Source organism: Neovison vison, chromosome 6 (genome assembly GCF_020171115.1).
Source record: "Neovison vison isolate M4711 chromosome 6, ASM_NN_V1, whole genome shotgun sequence".
Classification (NCBI taxonomy): Eukaryota; Metazoa; Chordata; class Mammalia; order Carnivora; family Mustelidae; genus Neogale; species Neogale vison.
The window spans coordinates 162,705,976-162,729,383 of NC_058096.1; the positions used below are offsets into that span (position 1 = coordinate 162,705,976).

At 37.7% G+C, this 23,408-nt stretch overlaps 1 protein-coding gene across 6 annotated transcripts in view; it reads right to left on the bottom strand.

Annotated features, from left to right (window-relative positions):
* The window catches only part of ANO10 (anoctamin 10), a 247,735-nt gene that overhangs the window by 210,874 nt on the left and 13,453 nt on the right, over window positions 1–23,408 (bottom strand). For all 6 annotated transcript variants that reach the window (XM_044252830.1, XM_044252829.1, XM_044252826.1 and 3 more), the window contains one exon: window positions 20,506–20,640. In XM_044252830.1, coding sequence (XP_044108765.1) covers window positions 20,506–20,640 — 135 coding nt within the window. The remainder of the gene's footprint in view (window positions 1–20,505; window positions 20,641–23,408) is intronic.

The window sequence follows — 23,408 nt, forward strand, 5'->3', positions numbered from 1 at the left end:
AGTTAACTTCTTAGAAATGAACAAAGAATCCTAAACAGGAGATATGTGATACTAACAATAGGAAAAAGCCTGGGTCTGAAAGAAAAATTCTTAATCAATGAGTCTTACAATTATATCTCACACAGAAGTTATAAAAAAGTCTTAAAGGGGCACCTGGGTGGTTCAGTCAGTTGAGCATCAGACTCAGTTTCAGCTCAGGTTGTGATCTCAGGGTCATAAAATCAAACCCCAGGTTGGGCTCCATGCTCAGGAGAGAGTCTGCTGGAGATTCTCCCTCTTTCTCGCCCTCTGCCCCTACCCCTCCTCTCATGCTCTCTCTCTAAAAATAAATAAATCTTTTTTTAAAAAGTCTTGAAAAGCAAGGGATGTGGTGAAATCCTTAAAGACTAAAAAAACACACTCATTAATTAGCAGGAAAAGATACATGGTTTAAGTTATATTAGCCACTGATGGTGTCAAGTCCATTTTTTAATGTTTTTATTCTGAAGTATTTCAGTGAGTTTTTTTCACTCACATGAGTGAAAGTCGGTCATCCACAACTGTTCTGATTCTTCTCTTATTTGAAGATGCACAGCTGTACTTTAGTCTTTCTTCCATCACTATCCTTTTCAATTACTGTGTCAAGTTATTCAACTTTGAACTGACAACATCTAAATTATTTTACTATATCTAAGTTCTTTTTAAAAAACTGACTGTATTCTATTATAGATGACTTTCTCGGCAGGCATAAAAACCAGCTACTTCTAAAAAAAGGACCGTGAACTGAAAGACTCAGAATATAAAGCCTCAAGTCCTAAATTACCAGGCTTCTCTTCACCACCAATGCCAAAAGCATGGTTCCAATTTCAGCTTCTAAAAATAGAGATTTGTCTTTTAATCCTTTAACTTTCTCTTGTTAGTGAAGAATGTAATTAAAATGACCCTTACCTTCAAAGGTAAGATGCTGTGTAGGTCTATTTAAAGACAGAAACAACGGCTTCCCAGGAGGATGGAGATGGCAGATTGGAGCTCACCTCTCCCCAGACACACCAAGACTACAACTACATATAGAACAACTCTGTCTGAGAATGACCTTAAGAGAACAGAACATCTCTTTCACAGCTAGAAAGAAAAAGTCACACGAAGCACAGGAGAAGCACAGGAGGGGCAGAGAAGTGGTCTAATCAGGACCCAAATCCACAGCATGGCAGCCCACAAGTGGGAGGGATAGCACATGCAGGGAGGTCCTCCCTGTGAAGGGTTCAAACCCCACATGGGGGTAACCTTGCCACAGGAACCTGCACTGAGAGGATGGGCCCCAAAATGTCCAGTTTTGAAAATCAGCAGGGCTTAATCCCAAGAGAGCAAGAGGGCTACAGGAAACCAAGATTCCACTCTTAAAAGACCCATCCACACACTCGCTCTAAGACCCAGTGCCAAGGCAGCAGTTTGAAAGTACCCAGGCCATATATGAAGCAGATTCACTGACTAACTTTAGGACATGTGCCAGAGGTTCAGGGAACTGCAGGAACATTCTCCAGGAAGGGAAGCACTGGCAGATGCCATTTTTCTCACCCTACCTAGCTGGCCTAGTACTGGTGAGAAAGACTTCTGACATTCTCCATCTACCTAGCTAGCACTGCTAGCCCCACCCTGGTATTCACCTGCAGACCTGCCCTCCTCAACTTTCTGCACTCTGGAAGGCACCCCCCACCCAAAGTAGTTCCCACCCCACCACACCCACCAGGCCACCTCCACCTTAACTGGTGCTCCCCTAAAGGGCCTCCCATCTACTATTAGGCCACAACAGTTGTGGCTCACCCAAAACAGGAGGGAACACACAAAGGACACCCTTGGAGCTCCTGATTTGGGTGACCAGCAAGGGACTGCACTTCTGGGCCCCACAGTACACCTTTTATGTAAGGCCACTCCTTTAAGACCAGATGCTGCTAATCTACTTAAAACACACAAACACAAAGAGGCAAGATGAGAAGACAGCGGAATATGTTCCAAATGAAAGAATAAGATAAAACCTCAGAAAAAGAATTAAATGAAAAAGAGATAAGCCATCTCCCTGAAAAAGACTTCCAAGTAATGGTCATGAAGATGCTCACCAAACTCAGGTGAAGAACTGATGAACACAGCAAAAACTTCAAGAAAGAGATAAATAATATAAAACAAGAACCAATCAGAGCCATACAATATGACTGAGTTGAAAAATATACTAGAGGGAATCAGCAGCAGATTAGAGGATGTAGAAGAATGGATCAGCAATCTGGAAAACAGGGTAATGGAAATGACCCTAACTGAATGGCAAAAAGAAAAAAGAATTTTTAAAACCAAGGATAGTTGGGGCACCTGGGTGGCTCAGTCAGTTAAGCATCTGCCTTCAGCTCAGGTCATGATTCCAAGGTCCTGGGATCAAGCCCCACATCGGACTCTCTGCTCAGCAGGGAGGCTGCTTCTCCCTCTCTCTCCCTGCCCCACCCCCCATCAAATAAATAAATAAAATCTTTAAAAAAAAAAAAACAATCGAGTACAGTTTGAGAGACCTTCAAGACAACATCAAGGGTAATAACACTTGCATTTTACAGGTCCCAGAATGAGAAGATAAAGAGAAAGGAGCAGAAAACATCTTTAAAGAAGTTATAGCTCAAACAGACAAGGAAGAGACATCTAGGTCCAAAAACGAAAGAGAGCCCTGGGCAAGAAAACAGACATCCAGATCCAAAAAAGGAAAGACAGCCCCAAAAAAGATGAACCCAAAGAAGTTCATACCAAGATACAAAAATAGTGAAAATGTCAAAAATTAATGAGAAAATATTAAAAGCAACAGGAAATAAGCAACTAGTTACATACATGAGAACACCTATAATACTATCAGCTAATTTTTCAGCAGACTCTGCAGGTCAGAAAGGAGTGGCATAATATATTCAAAGTGTTGAAAGGGAAAAATCCACAAAGAGAAACAAGGCTATCTACACAGCAAGGTTATCATTCAGAATTGTAGTACAGGGGCACCTGGGTGGCTCAGTTGGTTGGACGACTGCCTTCAGCTCAGGTCATGATCCTGGAGTCCCGGGATCAGGTCCCGCATCAGTCTCCCAGCTCCTTGGGGAGTCTGCTTCTCCCTCTGACCTTCTCCTTGCTCATGCTCTCTCTCACTGTCTCTCTCTCAAATAAATAAATAAAATCTTTTAAAAAAAAAAAAAGAATTGTAGTACAAATAAAGAGTTTTCCAGACAAAAGAGTTCATCACCACTAAACCTGCTTTACAGGAAATGTTGAAGGAACTTCTTTAAGTAGAAAAGAAAAGGCCGTAACTAGAAGAAAATTCTGAAAGAAAAAACTCTAGCTGTAACAGTGAACATATAAAGTAAAGGTGGTAGATCAACTACTTATAAAGCTAGTATGAAGGTTAAAAATAAAAATAGTAAGTCAACAATATTTACAACAGTTAGTTAAAAAATACACAAAATAAAAAGATGTGAAATATGATGACAAAAACATAAAACAGGGAGGGGGAGAATAAAAATGTAGTGTTCTGAGAATGTGTTCAAACGTAAGCAACCATCAACTTGAAACATACTGCTACATACATAGGGTATTATATGTGAACCTCATGGTAATCACAAACAAAAAAACCTATAATAGATACACAAACAATAAAAAGAAAGGAATTCAAAAATAACACTAAAGAAAACCAGGAAATCACAAGGGAATAAGCAAGAGAAGAAGAAACACAGAAGAACTACAAAAACAATTAACAAAATGGCAATAAGTAAATATAAATGGACAAAGTCTGCCAAGTGTACCCAAATGATATAGGGTGACTGAATGGGTAAATAAATGAGACCTATCTATATGCTATCTAAAAGAGACTCATTTCAGATCTAAAGACTTGCACAGATTAAAAGTGAAGGGATGAAAAAAGATATTCCATGAAAATGAAATGAAAAGAAAGCTAGAGTAGCAATACTTATGTCAGACAAAATGGACTGTAAAACAAAGACTGTATAACAAAAAAGGCCCTACATAATAATAAAAAAATCAATCCAAGAAGAGGATATAACAATTGTAAATACCTGTGAACCCAACATAGAAGCACTTAAGTATATAAAGCAAGTATTAGCCGCCAAAAAGGGAGAAACTAACAATAATACAATAATAGTAGGGGACTTTAATGCTCCACTTACACAAGGTCATCCAGGCAGATCTTACACAAGATCATCCAGGCAGAAAATCAATTAAAAAAACAGTGGCCTTAAGTGACACATTACACCAGATGGATTTAACAGATACATACAAAAAATTTCATCCCAAACCAGCAGAGCACATAGTCTTTTGAAGTCCATATGGAACATTCAACAGGATAAATCACATATTAGGGAACAAAATAAGTTTCAGTAAATTGAAGAAGACTGAAATCATATCAAGCATCTTTTATGACCACAATGGTATGAGACAATAAATCAACTACAAGGAAAAAATGAATATATATCTATATACACAGAGGCTAAACAATATACTAATAAACAACCAATGGTCAATGGATCAATGAGAAAATTAAAAAAAAAAAAACACTAAAAAACCCCTTGAGGCCAATGAAAATGGAAAAACAATGTCCCCAAATCAATGAGACTCAGCAAAAGCAGCTGTAAAGGAAGTTTATAGTAGTAGAGGCCTCCCTCAAGAAACCAGAAAAAATCTCAAATAAAGAATCTAACCTTACATCTAGATAAAATGGAGAAAGAACAAAGTCCAAAGTTAATAAAAGGAAAGAAATAATAAAGATCAAAGTGGAAATAAATGAAATAGAGATCTCAAAAATGATGGAAAAGATCAATGAAACTAGTAGCTGGTTCTTCAAAGGATAAACAAAAATTATAAACAAGAAGAAGAAGAAGAGGAAGGAAGAGGAGGAGGAGGGAAGGAGGAGGGGATGAGAAGGGAGAGGAGGGGGGAGAGGGAGGAGGGGGAGGGGGAAGGGGGGAGGACATGGGGAAGAAGAAGAAGAAAGGAAGGAAGGAGGGAGGGAGAGTAGAGAAACCAAATAAATACAATTAGAAATGAAAGAGAACTTACAACTGACAAAACCACAAAGGATTATAAGAGACTACTACCAACAGTTACATGCCAACTAACTGGACAGCCTAGAAGAAACTGATAAATTCCTGGAAACACTCAATTTTCAGGGAAGACTGAAATAGGAAGAAAGAGAAAATCTGAACAGACTGCTTACTGGTAATGAAACTGAATCAGTAATCAAAAAACATCCAACAAAGAAAAGACCAGAACCAAAGAGCCTCACAGGTGAATTCTACCAAACATTTATTTTTTTAAAGATTTTGTTTGTTTGTTTATTTATTTAGAGAGTGTGAGCAGGACGGGGGGGGTGGGGGTGGAGAGCAGAGGGAGAGGAAGGATCTCAAGCAGACTCTATGCTGAGCACAGAGCCCAACATGGGGCCCAGCCTCACAACCCTGAGATCATGACTTGAGTCGAAATCCAGAGTCAGACACTAAACTGACTGAGTCATCCAAGTGCCCCTCTACCAAACATTAAAAAAAGATTTAATACCTATCTTTCTCAAACTATTCTAAAAATTTCAAGAGAAAGGAACACTTCTAAATTCATTCAATGAGGCCAGAATTCACCCTGATTCTAAAACCAGACAAAGATTCTATAAAAAAAGAAAATTACAGGCCAGTATCACTGATGAAAATATAGGTAAAAATCCTCAACAAAATATAAGCAAACCAAATTCAATAATACATTAAAAGGATCATATATGATAATCAAGTGGAATTTATTCCAGGGGTGAAAGGATGGTTCAATATCCTCAAATCAGTCAATGTGATATACAACATTCATAAAATGAAGGATAAAAATCATATGATCACCTCAATAGATGCAGAAAAAGTATTTGATGAATTCTACATCCATTTATGATTTTTTAAAACTCTCATAAAATGGGTGTAGTATATATCAACATAATAAAGGCCACATGTAACATAAAACACAAATAACATCAAACTCAAGGTTAGGAACAAGACAAGGATATCCACTTTCACCACTTTTATTCAACATAGTATTAGAAGTTCTAACTGCAACAATCAGACAGCAAAAAGGAATAAAAGGCATTCAAATTGGTAAAGGGGAAGTTAAATTGTCACTATTGGCAGATAGTATAATATTATACATAGAAAAACCTAAAGAATCCACCAAAAACTATTAGATTAAATGGATTCAGTTAAGATGAATGAGATAAAATTAATACATAGAAATCTGTTGTGTTTTTATACACTAATAGCAAAATAACATGAAGAGAAATTAAGAAAACAATTCCATTTACAATTGCATCAAAAATAATAAAATACATAGGATTAATTTAACAAAGGAGGTGAAAGACCCATACTCTGAAAACTCTAAGTCACTGATGGAAGAAACTGAAGATAACACAAATAAATGGAAAGATATACCGTGCTCATGAATTGGAAGAATTAAGATTGTTAAAATGTTCATACTAACCAAAGCAATCTAAATTCAAGGCAATCACTATCAAAATACCAATGGCATCTTTTTCTCATTTACTTATTTTTATTTTATAATTTTGCATATTTTAGTAGCTCCCCCAAATCCTTTTTTTTTGCTTGTTTTTTAAATGCTTTTATTTTTTTTCCAAATTATTTATTTTCAGAAAAACATTATTCATTATTTTTTCACCACACCCAGTGCTCCATGCAAGCCGTGCCCTCTATAATACCCACCACCTGGTACCCCAACCTCCAACCCCCCCCCCGCCACTTCAAACCCCTCAGACTGTTTTTCAGAGTCCATAGTCTCTCATGGTTCACCTCCCCTTCCAATTTACCCAAATTCCCTACTCCTCTCTAACGCCCCTTGTCCTCCATGCTATTTGTTATGCTCCACAAATAAGTGAAACCATATGATAATTGACTCTCTCTGCTTGACTTATTTCACTCAGCATAATCTCTTCCAGTCCCGTCCATGTTGCTACAAAAGTTGGGTATTCATCCTTTCTGATGGAGGCATAATACTCCATAGTGTATATAGACCACATCTTCCTTATCCATTCATCCGTTGAAGGGCATCTTAGTTCTTTCCACAGTTTGGCGACCGTGGCCATTGCTGCTATAAACATTGGGGTACAGATGGCCCTTCTTTTCACGACATCTGTATCTTTGGGGTAAATACCCAGGAGTGCAATTGCAGGGTCGTAGGGAAGCTCTATTTTTAATTTCTTGAGGAATCTCCACACTGTTCTCCAAAGAGGCTGCACCAACTTGCATTCCCACCAACAGTGTAAGAGGGTTCCCCTTTCTCCACATCCTCTCCAACACATGTTGTTTCCTGTTTTGTTAATTTTGGCCATTCTAACTGGTGTAAGGTGATATCTCAATGTGGTTTTAATTTGAATCTCCCTGAGGGCTAATGATGATGAGCATTTTTTCATGTGTCTGATAGCCATTTGTATGCCTTGATTGGAGAAGTGTCTGTTCATATCTTCTGCCCATTTTTTGATGTGTTTGTCTGTTTCGTGTGGGTTGAGTTTGAGGAGTTCATTATAGATCCTGGATATCAACCTTTTGTCTGTACTGTCATTTGCAAATATCTTCTCCCATTCCGTGGGTTGCCTCTTTGTTTTTTTGACTGTTTCCTTTGCTGTGCAGAAGCTTTTGATTTTGATGAAGTCCCAGAAGTTTATTTTCGCTTTTGTTTCCTTTGCCTTTGGAGACGTATCTTGAAAGAAGTTGCTGTGGCTGATATCGAAGAGATTACTGCCTATGTTCTCCTCTAAGATTCTGATGGATTCCTGTCTCACGTTGAGGTCTTTTATCCATTTTGAGTTGATCTTTGTGTACGGTGTAAGAGAATGGTCGAGTTTCATTCTTCTACATATAGCTGTCCAGTTTTCCCAGCACCATTTATTGAAGAGACTGTCTTTTTTCCACTGTATATTTTTCCCTGTTTTGTCGAAGATTAATTGACCATAGAGTTGAGGGTCCATATCAGGGCTCTCTACTCTGTTCCACTGGTCTATGTGTCTGTTTTTATGCCAGTACCATGCTGTCTTGGTGATCACAGCTTTGTAATAAAGCTTGAAATCAGGTAAGGTGATGCCACCAGCTTTATTTTTGTTTTTCAACATTTCCTTAGCGATTCGTGTTCTCTTCTGATTCCATACAAATTTTAGGATTATTTGCTCCAGCTCTTTGAAGAATGCCGGTGGAATTTTGATCGGAATGGCATTAAAAGTATAGATTGCTCTAGGCAGTATAGACATTTTAACAATGTTTATTCTTCCGATCCAAGAGCATGGAATGGTCTTCCATCTATTTGTGTCTTCTTCAATTTCTTTCATGAGTGTTCTGTAGTTCCTTGAGTACAGATCCTTTACCTCTTTAGTTAGGTTTATTCCCAGGTATCTTATGGTTCTTGGTGCTATAGTAAATGGAATCGATTCTCTAATTTCCCTTTCTGTATTTTCATTGTTAGTGTATAAGAAAGCCACTGATTTCTGCACATTGACTTTGTATCCTGCCACGTTACTGAATTGCCCCAAATCCTTTTTAATTTAATTTTTGTTATTTTTTATTATGTTATGTTAGTCACCATAAAGTACATTATTAGTTTTTGCTGCAGTGTTCCAAGATTCATTGTTTACATATAACACACAGTGCTCCATGCAGTATATGCCCTCCTTAATACCCATCACTGGGTATTAAGGAGGGCATATTAAAAAACCCTCAGTTTGTTTCTCAGAGTCCACAGTCTTTCATGTTCATCTCTCCCTCCGATTTCCACTCCCCTCTTCATTTTTCCCTTCCTTCTTCTAATGTACCAATAGCATTTTTATAGAACTAGAACAAATAATTCTAAAATTTGGATGGAACCACAAAAGACCCCAAATAACCAAAGTTATCTCTTTTTTTTAAAGATTTTATTTCTTTATTTGAGAGAGAGAGACAGAGATAATGAGAGAGAGAGAGAGAGAGAAAGTGTATGAGCAGGGAAGCAGGCTCCCTGCTGAACAAGGAGCCCAATGTGGGGCTCAAGCCTAGGACCCTGGGATCATGACCTGAGCCGAAAGCAGATACACAACCAAATGAGCCACCCAGCCAAGCTCATAACCAAAGCCATCTTGAGAAAGAAGAACAAAACTGGACGTATCACGTTCCCAGATTTCAAACTATACTACAAAGCTGTATTAATCAAACAGAATGGTACTGGCACAAAAACAGATATGTAGATCTATGGAACAGAATACAGAGCCAGGAAATAAAGCCATGCATATATGGTCAGATAATCTACAACAAAGGAAACAAGAATATACAATGGGGAAATGACAGTCTCTTCAACAAATGGTGTTGGGAAACCTGGTCAGCTACAAGTAAAAGAATGAAATTGGATCAATGGATCGATTTCTTATACCATATACAAAAATAAACTCAAAATGGATTAAACACTTATAAATACAAGACCTGAAACCGTACAACTCCTAAGAAGAATACAGGCAGTAAGCTCCTACATTGGTCTTAGCAATATTTCTTTGGTTCTGGCTCCTCAGGCAAGGGCAACATAAGCAAAAATAAACTATTGAGTCTATATCAAACTTAAAAACCACTGTACAGCAAAGGAAGCCATCAAGAAAATGAAAAGGCAACCTACTGAATGGGAGAAGACGCTTGCAAATGATATATGTGATAATGGGTTAACATCAAAATATATAAAGAACTCATACAATTCAGCAACCAACAAAATAAAACAAAAAAACTGATTAAAAAATGGACAAAGGACTTGAACATTTTCCCAAAGAATACATACAGAAAACCAACAGACACATGAAAAAATGCTCAGTATCACTAATCACTAGGGAAATTCAAATCAAAATGACAATGACATGTGTCATTGTGTCCAAGCAGCTAGTATCAAAAAAGACAAAAAATAATAAGGGCTGGCAAGAATATGGAGAAAAAGGAACTCTTAAGGATGGCTGGTGGGAATTTAAATTGGTGCAGCCACTATGGAAAACTGTATGGAGTTTCCTCAAAAAGCTAAAATAGGAATTTCATAACACTCAACAATTTCATTTCTGGGTAAATACCTAAAGAAAATGAAAACACTAATTCAAAAAGATAATCTGCACTTCTATGTCCATTGCAGCATTATTTACAATAGCCAAGATATGGAATAAACCTAATGCCTATGGACAGATGAATGGATAAAGAAGATGTAGTATATAAACACACATACAGTGGAATATTACTCAGCCATAAAAATGAAAGAATGAAATCTTGCCATTTGCAACAACATGGATGGACCAAGAGGGTATTATGCTAAGTGAAATATGTCAAACAGAGAAAGACAAGTACCAAATGATTTCACTTCTCTGTGGAGTCTAAAAAGCAAAACAGGGACACCCAGATGGCCCGCTTAGTTATGTGTCTGACTCTCGATTTCAGTTCAGGTCATGATCTCAGGGCAGTGAGATGGAGCCATGGTGTTGGGCTCTGCACTGGGTGTGGAGCCTGCTTAAGATTCTCTCCCTTTCTCTCTGCCGCTCCCACTCCTCCCCCTGGCCTCATGCTTTCTCTTTCAAAAAAAAAAAGCAAAACAGATGACAAAATCAAACAGACATAAATCAGAGACCAAACTGTTGGTTGCCAGAAGGGAAGGGGATCAAGGGATAGGAAAAACAGGTAAAGGGAGTTAAGAGGTATAAACTCTGTTATAATTAGAAAGTCATGGAGATATAAAGTACAGCACAGGGAATATAGCCAATAACATTGTAACAACTTCATATGGTGACAGATTATAACTAGACTTATGACGGTGATCATTTTATAAAGCAAATAAATGTCCAGTCACTATACCATATACTTGAAATTAATAAATATTATATGTCAACTATATTTCCATCAAAAAAAAAATAAAACTAAACAACCTAAACCAAGATTCCTTCCTTCAAGAATGCCTGAATAGGGCGCCTGGGTGGCTCAACCCTTAAGTGTCTGCCTTCGGCTCAGGTCATGATTCCAGGGTCCTGGGACTGAGCCCCGCACTGGGCTCCCTGCTTGGCGGGAGGCCTGCTTCTCCCTCTCCCACTCCCCCTACTTGTGTTCCCTCTCTTGCTATGTCTCTCTCTGTCAAATAAATAAATAAATAAAATCTTTAAAAATTAAAAAAAAGACTGCTAATGTTTCGTTGTCAAATACCAGGATTCTTACTATTATATCTATTTACTGATTAGCTAAACAAAGCAAAATCTAACTGAAGGGAAGTGATAACTAACCTAGTTTATAGTCAGACCTCGAAATTAAATACTATAAAATTAAATTAAATAATACTAACACAGTTGCTTCTGTCTTTGGCTAATTAACACATGTTTACTTCAAAAGCAACAACAAAGACTCTCTCATGTCTCCTTACAGCATTTCTGTGCAGGTCATGCTGCCTCCAATCCAGAAGAGGGATGATGAGCACACAGAGCACCCACAAGAGGCGAAGCTGCTGCCATGGCCCAGCACCCTATCCCAGGTCCCACTGCACTCAAACAGTCAGGTGTGAACACACCACTCATATCTCAATAAGGAAAAAACTGCTTCTCAGAAATAACCTGTGCTTTCAAACCTGTGCTTTATATTCCTGTATTGTTTTAATCTGGCTTAATAGAAAAACTGCATATATATGCACCAAAACACAGTACATGTATGTGTGCATATGTCTATGTATGTGTGTGTGTCTGTATGTCTGTGTGTGTGTGTGTGTGTATGGTGATGCACCCAGTGGTAGATGTATTTATAGAGAGAAAGATAAATATATATATATATATTTAAAGATATATATATGTATTAATAGTTTAATCTTCTTATATACATGCCTGCTACATGATATTTACTTGAAACTTTATTACTCTTATAAGGTCTATTAATAATATTAGAAGACAGATTATATCTGACCACTCTATGTGTAAACAGAAGATATTCAGAAATAGTTACTTTAATGTCCAAAAAGAATGACAATATAAAACTAAAGATGAGCTGTGCCATCTCCCATCAATCAAAACATGATAATCTTCTGACAGACATTTTGAGACAGAGCTTTAACCTAAATAGCATCCCTTAAGATACAGTTAACATATAAGAAATTCCCAGCTCCCTAAACTCCTTTTTCTAAAGAAAATCTTTCATTGTGTTACTTGCGTGACTATTAACTATTGGGAACCATCAGGAGAAGGCAGAGTCTTTGAGTGATCTCAGCTCACAGAGAAAACCAAGATGAATGCGACAAAGACACATGTAGAGACACACTTTTAGGCCTAGGTCCACATTGCTCACTGTGAGACAAGGGAGAGCCTGACTGCAAGCACCCAGGACCTCCTAATTGGCTCAAGGTCACATTCACCCCAACAACAGTTGCCATCTACTTAATGCAAGCTATTAAACCAGAACGTTGTGGCAAACAAAATCACAATCATTGCATGTAAAATCAAATTAAACCTGCAATAGCAGGGAGAGTTTCTCATGAAAGGCCTGGTTAGCTCTCACAGTGCTGATGGGATCACAATGAGCAGGTTACAGTCTCTGCTCCCAATTAGCTGTGGGAAAGAGGACACCCAGGGAGTGTCTCCCGTGAAACTGAAAGGCCAAAAAAGGTGGGGGAGGGAGGCACCTGAGTGGCTGTTAAGGTTTGCCTGCAGCTCAGGTCATGATCCTGGGGTCTGGGATTGAGCCCTGTTGCATGGTAGGGGAGGGTGAGGGTTGGGGGGAAATCCCTGCTCAGTGGGGAGCCTGCTTCTCCCTCTGCCTCTCATGTTCTCCCTCTCTCTCCTTCACAAATAAAATCTTAAAAAGAAAAAAGCTTTTCTACTTATTGCTATGGATTAACTTCATGGAACTCTAAGATTTTAGGTTACTCTGAGTTTTATTAGCTCTAATATTTGCACTCTGAAAACAGTTCACGCTTTATAATTATCCATAGCCCATATATATATCTCATTTCTTCTTCAACCAAATATTATGATAAAACACAGCATTTTAGGGATCACATTTTTCAAATATATAAAGGAAAACAATAATGCAGATTTTGAAAATTCAGCCTTGACAATGGAAATATGATTCTTACCTCAGATGCATAAAAAATTTTCAAATGACCATGATGAGATGATTTTATTGTCTTTATATATATTACCAAAAAGAAAGAAAGAGAGAGAGAGAGAGGAGATCCTTGTTTATAAAACCCCCATCCTGCCAGCAAGAAAATTATTTCTATTACAGCTTTAGAACACCAGACAGGGCACCTATACACCCAAGAAAAATCCATTTACATATATTCCTTTCAAGGTTTTCATTCAGTTGAAAACTTCTCTCTGAAGCAGCTGGGAGCATTTGGAAAACTGCTGCTCCAGAGACCCATGTGGTGGGAATGCACACACAGTCTCTGTCCCAGCCACAGAAAGAGGATGGATGTACCTGTGCAGAAGCTAGCAGAAGGAAGCAGGGACTTCCACATAAGAATCTGAATGTGGATAAACAGGAAGAAATGGGAGGCTGACATTAATAACAAGATGGTGCCTCAGCCTGTTTTGTACACAGCTGTGTCTTATTTCCACTAAGAGATTAAGAAAGATTTAAAATTCTGGAAAGGCACCAAAATACTGCCTGAATACAGAATGTGGAACTCCTGGTAACAAAGAGTGGCAGAAAGACACCTCTACCCTGTTCTTGTTCATGATAAAAGTTAAAAACAACAAAGGAAACAAGACAGATAAAGGGAAACACCTATCTTTGATGAAACTAGAAAAACACTTATAAACCCAAATCACAAACCACGAGACAAGGCTTTAAAAGTCAGCCCAGGCTAAGCTAAGAGCATCCATGCCTCTGCACAATGGGGTCAAGGAGGAGAGGGCAGAGTTCTCCTGGACATTGAGGAGTGGGGACTGCCCCACTGTCCAGATGTGGACAAAAAAGACCCATGGTGGATCACTGAACTGCATCTACTGGAAAAGATAGTGGTCTGGAAGAACAAGCGCTCTCTAGAAAGTAAGTAATAACCACAAGTGACTGGCATAGAACTATGCAGAAATATTACAGGGAAAAGGAAACCAGAAACAAAGGCAGAGAAGAAACACAGCAGGAAATTACAGCATTGAACAATGAAAGCCTATGAAATTAAAGAAATGAAAGTAAGTCATCTCCCTGAAATTAAAACCCAAAGAAGAGCTATAAGAGCTGAAGGCGAGAGCTCAGAAAACTGATTTAAAACACACATAAAACTCCTACAGATGCAAAGTCATAATTAAAGCTAACAGGAAATACTGAAAACATAGCCAGGAAAATGGTAGACAAGCCTAAGAAAATTACATAAAACCTTAAATATATTTCAGAGAATATTTAAGAGTCCACATACACATAACTGGCTTACCTAAAGACAAGAAGAAAGTAAATACAACCAATAACTCATAAAAGTTTTCTGAAAAAATTTCTTCTGCAATCATGGTAATCTTTAATACACACATTGAAAAAAACATATGTCCAACAAAAACTGCTACAATATAATCAATATCAAGATATATGCATATAACTAGGAATGTAGACAACTAAGAATCAGTACCTACATTTGGATTTTGTGACACATCCTGCAAGCCATACAGATGAACAAGAGAACAAACAAAAGCATCCATAGCACATACCTACAGCATAACTCAGAGACAGGGGAGTCCACAAAATCCAGTTCACATGTAAATTAGACAATAAATGACCAAAAACACATTCTTCTCAAGTGCACATGGGACACTTTCCAGGATAGATCAATCATGTGTTAGGCCGCAAATTAAGTCTCAACAGATTTACAAATACCTCTCATAAAAAGTATCCTCAGACCACAATGGAATAAAGTTAGAAATAAGTAACAGAAGGAAAGCTGAAGAATTCACAAATGTGTGGAAATTAAAAAACTACATTTTTAAACAACAACTAATGGATCAAAGAAGACATCACACAGGAAATTAGAAAATACTTAGAGATGAATGAAAACAAAAACACAACAAAACTTAGGAAACACAGAAAAAAAAGAGGAAATTTGTGGCTAAGGACCTCAAATGAACAAACTAATTTAATTAAGAAACTAGAAAAAAGGAGAACAAACTAAACCCATAGCCAGCAGAAGGAATGAAATAATAAAGATTAGAGCAGAGATAAACAAAATAGAGGAAAGAAAGACAATAGAAAAGACTAAAGGAATCAAAGGTGGTTTTTGGAAAAGATCAACAAAATTGACAAAAACTGATGGATGAACTAAGAAAAAATGAGAGATGACTTAACTTACCAATTACTAAGATCAGAAGTAGAAATGAGGACATTACTACCAATTCTGCAGAAATAAAAAGGATTATAAGAGAGTGCTAGTAACAACTATCTAACAACAAACTAGGTAACCCACATGAAATGGACAAATTCCTATAAATACAAAAGCTACCATGAAAAACTATCAGAGGTCAGAAGAAATAGAAAATCTGATAATTAGTAAGGAGACTGAATTAGTAAGGACACTGAAAAATCTCCTGACAAAGAAAAATCCTGGACCTGACAATTTTGCTGGTGAATTTTACCAAATACTTAAAGAACTAACACCAATCCTTTTCAAACTTTCCCCCAAAGTTGATGAGGAACACTTTTTTGTTGTTGTTTATTTTTTAAGAGATTTTATTTATTTATTTATTTGACAGAGAGAGAGAGCGAGCCAGAGCATATAAGCAGGGGAAGCAGCAGAGGAACAGAGTGAAGCAGGCTCTCCACTGAGCAGAGAGCCCAAGGAGGGGCTTGATCCCAGGACCCTAGGATCATGACCTGAGCTGAAGGTAATTGTTTAACCATCTAAGCCACTCAGGCGCTGCAATGAGGAGTGCTATTAACTCATTCTATGAAGCCAGCATTACCCTGATACAAAGCCAGACAATACCACAAGAAAACCACAGACCACCATCCCTTATAAAAAATGATGCAAAAATACTCAAAAAAATACTAGCAAACTCAATTTAGCCACACAGTAGAAAGATGAGACAGCAAGCAAGTGGAATTTATTCCTGGAATGCAAGGATAATTCCAGTAAAAGCCTACTGTTATAACCATGTTAACAGAAAGGGGTGGGGGGGAACCACATGATCAACTCAATTGATGCAGAAAAAGCATTTAATATGAGTCACCACTTTTATACTCAACAAACTAGGAATAGAAGGAAACTACCTCAACATAACAAAATCCATCTGGGAAAATCCCACAGCAAATATCATATTGAATGGTAAAAGACTAAAAGTTTTTCCTTTAGACCAGGAATATGATAAAGAAGCTCACTTTACCACTTCCATTCAACATAGAATTGGAAGTTCTAGCCAAAACAATTAAAGAAGAAAAAAATGCATCCAAATTAGAAAGGAAGAAGTAAAATTATGTGTTGATGAGCAATATTGTATTCTATGTAGAAAACCCCTAACTTTTCTGTAAAAACATTGTCATGGCTAATAGATTAATTCAGAAAAGTAGCAGGATACAAAATGAATAAATAGAACAATCTGCATTTCTATACATTAACAATGAACTATCTCAAAATGTAATTATGGAATGAACTATCTGAAAAGGAATTATGGCAATCCCATTTATAATAGCATCGTAAAGAATAAAATAACTAATAAGAATTAGTTATTTTAGTTTTAGAATTTAGTTAATAAGAAACTAACTAAATGATGTACTGTATGGTGACTAACATAACAATAAAAAATTATAAAATTACAAAAAAAATAAAAGAAATTAACTAAAGACAAAAGATGCACACAATGAAAAACTACAAAACAATGCTAAACGAAGTAAGACATAAATAAATGGAAACACATCTCATGTTCATGGGACTTAATACTGTTGAATTGTCAATACTACCCAAAGTATCTATAGATTCAATGCAATCTCTATCAAAATCCCAATCAAGCTTTCTGCAAAAATAGAAAAACCCATCATAAAATTCATATGGAATTTCATGGGAATTCAAAACAATCATGGGAGCCAAAACAATCTTGAAAAGGAAGAAAAAAACTCCTGAATTTAAAACTTACCATAGGGGCACCTGGGTGGCTCAGTGGGTTAAAGCCTCTGCCTTCAGCTCAGGTCATGATCCCAGAGTCCTGGGATCAAGCCCCGCATCGGACTCTCTGCTCAACAGGGAGCCTGCTTCCCCCTCTCTCTCTGCCTGGCTCTCTGCCTACTTGTGATCTCTCTCTGTCAAATAAATAAATAAAATCTTACAAAAAAAAACAAAAAACAAAAAACAACTTACCATAAAGCTGGAATGCTGAGTGGCTCACCTGATTAAGCAGCTGGCTCTTGGTTTTGGCTTGGCTCAGGGTCTTGAGATCAGGCCCCATGCCGTACTCCACTCTCAACATGGAGTCTGCCTGAGATTCTCTCCCTCTTCCCCTCTCCCCCTTGGCCCTTCTCCTGGCTTATGCAAATTCTCTCTCTCTCTCTTTCAAGTAAATAACTAAAATCTTAAAAAAAATGACCACAAAGCCACAGGAACCAATATAATGTGGTACTGGCATATAGACATATAGACCAATATAAAACAGAAGCCAGAAACAAACCCTCACATACATGGTCAAATGATTTGTGACAAGGGTACCAAGGCCATTCAATGGGGAAAGGGTGGTCTTTCCAACAAATGGTACTGGGAAAACTGGATATCCACATGCAAAAGAATGAAACTAAATCCTTAAAAATAAATAAAAATAGAAAATAAATTGAACCCTTACCTAACACCATAGAGAAAAGTTAACTCAAATGGATTAAAGACCTAAATATAAAACCCAAAACTATAAAACTCCAAAAGAAAATATAGAGGAAAAAATAAAATAAAATATAGAGGAAAAGCTTCATGACATTGGATTTGATTGTATGACATTGGCAATAATTTCTTAGATATGACACCAAAGGTACAGGGAAAAAGAAAAAAGTAGGTTAAGTTGGACTTCATGAAAATTTTAAAATTTTATGCATCAAAAGACAATATCAACAAAGTAAAAAGGCAATCCATGAAATAGGTAAAAATAAGTGCCATTCAAATATCTGATAAGGGATTAATATCCAGAATATATAAAGACTGTCTAAAATGCAACAACAAAAACAACTTGATTCAAAAATGGGCAAATGGGGCGCCTGGGTGGCTCAGTGGGTTAAGCCGCTGCCTTCGGCTCAGGTCATGATCTCAGGGTCCTGGGATCAAGTCCCACATCGGGCTCTCTGCTCAGCAGGGAGCCTGCTTCCCTCTCTCTCTCTCTCTCTCTCTGCCTGCCTCTCCATCTACTTGTGATTTCTCTCTGTCAAATAAATAAATAAAATCTTTAAAAAAAAAAATGGGCAAATGACTTGAAAAGACATTTCTCCAAAGAAGATATACGAACAGCCAATAAGCACATGAAAAGACGCTCCACATCACTCATCATCAGGGAAATGAAAATCAAACTAAAATGAGACATCATCTCACCGCTGTTGGAATGATTACTCCCAAAATATCAGAAAATAACAAGAGTTGGCCAGGATATAGAGAGACTGGAACCCTTGTGCACTGTCAGTGGGAATGCAAAATGTTACAACCATTGTGGAAAACAGTATAGAGGTTCTTCAAAAAATTAAAAATAGGTGCACTTGGGTGGTTCAGTTGGTTAAGCGTCTGCCTTCAGCTCAGGTCATGATTTCAGGGTCCTGGGATCAAGTCCCATGTCAGGCTCTCTGCTCAGTGGAGAGTCTGCTTCTCCCTCTCCCTCAGCCCCCCACTAATGCTCTCTCTCTCAAATAAATAAAATCTTTAAAAAATTAAAAATAGAAATATCATATGACCCAACACTTCCACTTCTGGGTATACACCCAAAATAATTAAAAGCAGGGTCTTGGAAGGATATTTGCGGACCATGTTCATAAAAGCATAATTCAAAATAGACAAAAGGTGGAGACAACCCAAGTGTCCACAATGGATGAGTAAACAAGCAAATTGTGGTATATACATACAATGGAATATTATTCAGCCTTAAAAAGGAAGGAAATTCCAACATATGCCACAACATAGACAAACCTAATGAACATAATGCTAAGTGAAATAAACCAGTCACAAAGAGAGAAATACTGTATGATTCCACTTATTTGAGATACTTAGAGTAGTCAAAACAATTGCCAGAAAGTAGAAAGGTGGTTGATTATGCCAGAGTCAGAGGAAGAAGGGAGGGAGACTTGATTGTTTAATGGATACAGACTCTGGTTTTACAAGATGAAATGAGCTCTGAAGAGGGATGGTGATGATAGTTGTACAATATTATGAATATACTTACATTGAAAATCTCTTAAGATTTTTAAACTTCAATCTTCAAATTTTATGTTATGTGTACGTTATCACACTAAGAGAAAGGGAGCTAGTTAAGAGATATACCACCATACAAAGTGGGTGATCTATGATTGGATCTTGGTTTGATCAAACCAACTCTATATATTTGGGGATAACTGAGAAAATCTGAAATGGACTGGTTCTTGGGCATCTGTCCTCCCAGGGCTTGGGGCCGGGGGAGTGGGTAAAGACTGGAAGATAGTATTATGCAGCCTAGAGAACACAGTGACTTACATGTTTAAAGTGCATTTGGACAGCAAAAATGCTCTGAGGCCTTGCCACCATCTGGTAGGGGAGCGGTTTGAAATTACACACTGTAGTGAGCACTTCCATCTGCAAACTAGTATTCTCACTCAAATGGAATGACACAAAACCACAGGATTGCAAACTGCTGATTTGCATTCAGGTATTGTGTCACTTTGTGATTCTTCCTAAGCCTTTCTCCCAAGTTCTCACTGACTGAGATAAGAGCAGATGGAAGGAGGGCTCCAGGAAAAGATGATGGCTCCTGTTCTCATTCCTCCCCATACTCCCTAGAGTGTCTGGACATAAAGTAAACTTTGCTAAACTTAACATGAGTAATACATGTATGTATTCACACCTAATTTTAAGCTAACTGAATGCTAAGACTGCAATTAATAAGTAGCGAACCATACAAAACAAATATATATATATATTTTAATATTTTATTATTTATTTGACACAGAGAGAGATCACAAGTAGGCAGAGAGGCAGGCAGAGAGAGAGGAGGAAGCAGGCTCCCTGCTGAGCAGAGAGCCCAATGCAGGACTCGATCCCAGGACCCTGAGATCATGACCTGAGCTGAACACAGAGGCTTTAACCCACTGAGCCATCCAGGCACCCCACAAAACAAATATATTGATCTAAAGGTACAATATAATGAAGCTCCAGTAGCAAAAGCTATGTTCACACAGAAATAAGTTATTGTAAAGTTCTATGCATTTTTCAGTAAGAGAAAAAAAAATAAAGTTTTTCTAACTTGTTATTCATGTCTACTAAGAAAAGATAATTGCATTAGAATGTGTATTCATGAAGCTGGTTGATACAATGACTTACATAATGATTTTCCTGGATACAACTTTGCCTGGGGGTAACCAGGGATCATCTTTTCTTCTCTGGCTCTAAGATTTTCAAGCTCATGTTTGATAATGAATTGACATTCTGCCATTGTAAGGAAGTCATTATTGTCATCTAAAGGAAAGCAGAAATTTCCAGTTATTTTTCTCATTAATAGCCAAAATAAAATTAATAATATTCATATAACTTGGGGTTACAGAAATGATGATATAAACAAATAACAAAAGGAGTTAGCCAAGTATAAAACTGCTAAATTAATCAGAACATAAAGCCCCTTAGATATTCTTTAAGAATAAAAATATTGTTTTGCCTTCACATAATACAACTCTTCAATCATTGTACAATGGTACCCTCTTATTCTGCAGTTTTTCTTTCTAGGGTGTTAGTTACCCCATGACTCACAGTCCAGAAGTGGCTGATCCCCTCCCTCTCACCTATCATCAGAAGGTCAATGGTAGCCTAACACTATGTTCCAATGCCTAGGTCATTCACCTCACCTCATCTCATCAGCTCATCATCACAAGAAGGGTACCTACAGTAAAACAAGGCACTTTGAGGGAGAGAGAGAGACCACATTTGCAGAATTTTTATTACAGTAGATTGTTACCATTGTTCTACTTTATTATTGTTGTTGTTAATCTCTTATTGTGCCTAGTTTACAATTTTAGCTTTATCACAGGGATGTGCATATAGGAAAACAGCACATATAGGGTCCAGTACTACCTGCTATTTCAGGCATCCAGTGGGAGGGCCTACAGTACTAGTTCTTATAAAATATAGTATAAAAATCCAAATGGCAGCTACTTGCTTGATCTCAACTAATATCAATGAGCAGAAAGCCACATGCTCTTTAATTCTAACTAGGGATGACCTGAAGTTCGGCTGTATGACAAATTCTCCTTCCTCAAACTCACAAGCCTAGGCCTGTCCCTTCTGGCATTAACATCCCACCCATAAATGAGGGAGAAGATAGTCTGATAAGAAAATAGTATTCTGGGGGCACCTGGGTGGCTCACTCAGTTAAATGCCTGCCTTTGGCTCAGGTCATGATCTCAGGGTCCTGGGATCCAGTCGTGCATCACACTCTCTGCTCAGGGAGGAGCCTGCTTCTCTCTCCCTCTGCCCCTCTCACCCCCACTTGTGCTCTCTCTCTCAAATAAATAAATAAAATCTTAAAAAAAAAAAAAAAAGAAAACAGTATTTTTTTTGGCAAGTGAATCCTGCTAAGTGAGGTGAATTTTGCCATTATCCTTTACCCACTAAATAACTAAGTAAGGCCCATGGACCATATTTTATAAGCAAATTTTAGTGGAACAGTTTTACCCATTCATTTCTTATGGTCTATGGCTGCTTTTGCTTTCCAAATAACAGTGTTATTTGCTTTCCAAATAACAGTGAGAAAGTATATGGCCTGTACAGCCTAATATATTTACAATTTGGTCCTTTACTGAAAATGTTTGCTGACCCCGGATCTACTCATCAGTAACTTATTTTTTATTTTTTTTTTGTGTGTGTGTGTGTGTTTGGGATTTTCTTTTTTTTTTTTTTCCAATTTATTTATTTTCAGAAAAACAGTATTCATTATTTTTTCACCACACCCAGTGCTCCATGCAAGCCGTGCCCTCTATAATACCCACCACCTGGTACCCCAACCTCCCACCCCCCCGCCACTTCAAACCCCTCAGACTGTTTTTCAGAGTCCATAGTCTCTCATGGTTCACGTCCCCTTCCAATTTACCCAAATTCCCTACTCCTCTCTAACGCCCCTTGTCCTCCATGCTATCTGTTATGCTCCACAAATAAGTGAAACCATATGATAACTGACTCTCTCTGCTTGACCTATGGGATACAGCAAAGGCGGTCCTAAGGGGAAAATATATAGCCATCCAAGCCTCGCTCAAAAAAATTGAAAAATCCAGAACACACCAGCTGTCTCTACACCTCAAAGAACTGGAGGATCAACAACAAATCAAACCAACTCCACACATAAGAAGGGAAATCATCAAGATTAGAGCTGAGATCAATGAGGGAGAAACCAGAGATACAGTAGAACGTATCAATGAAACTAGAAGCTGGTTTTTTGAAAGAATCAATAAGATCGATAAGCCACTGGCTACACTAATCCGAAAGAAAAGAGAGAAATCCCAAATTCATAAAATTATGAATGAAAAGGGAGAGATCACAACTAACGCCAAGGAAGTAGAAACAATCATCAGAAGTTATTACGAACAGTCATATGCCAATAAGCTTAGCAACCTAGATGAAATGGATGCATTCCTGGAAAAATATAAACTACCAAAATTGAACCAGGAAGAAATCGACAACCTGAATAGACCGATATCTAATAACGAGATTGAAGCAGTGATCAAAAACCTCCCAAAAAACAAGAGCCCAGGACCTGACGGATTCCCTGGGGAATTCTACCAAACCTTCCAAGAAGAAATAACACCTATTCTCCTGAAGCTGTTTCAAAAAATTGAAGCAGAAGGAAAACTTCCAGACTCTTTCTATGAAGCCAGCATTACCCTGATCCCCAAACCAGGCAAGAACTCGACCAAAAAGGAGAATTTCAGACCAATATCACTGATGAATATGGATGCTAAGATTCTCAACAAGATCCTAGCCAACAGGATCCAACAGCACATTAAAAAGATTATCCACCATGATCAGGTGGGATTCATCCCTGGGCTACAAGGATGGTTCAACATTCGCAAATCAATCAATGTGATACAACAAATTAATATGAGAAGAGAGAAGAACCACATGGTCCTCTCAATTGATGCAGAAAAAGCATTTGACAAAATCCAACATCCGTTCCTGATTAAAACGCTTCAAAGTATAGGGATAGAGGGAACATTCCTGAATCTCATCAAATCTATCTA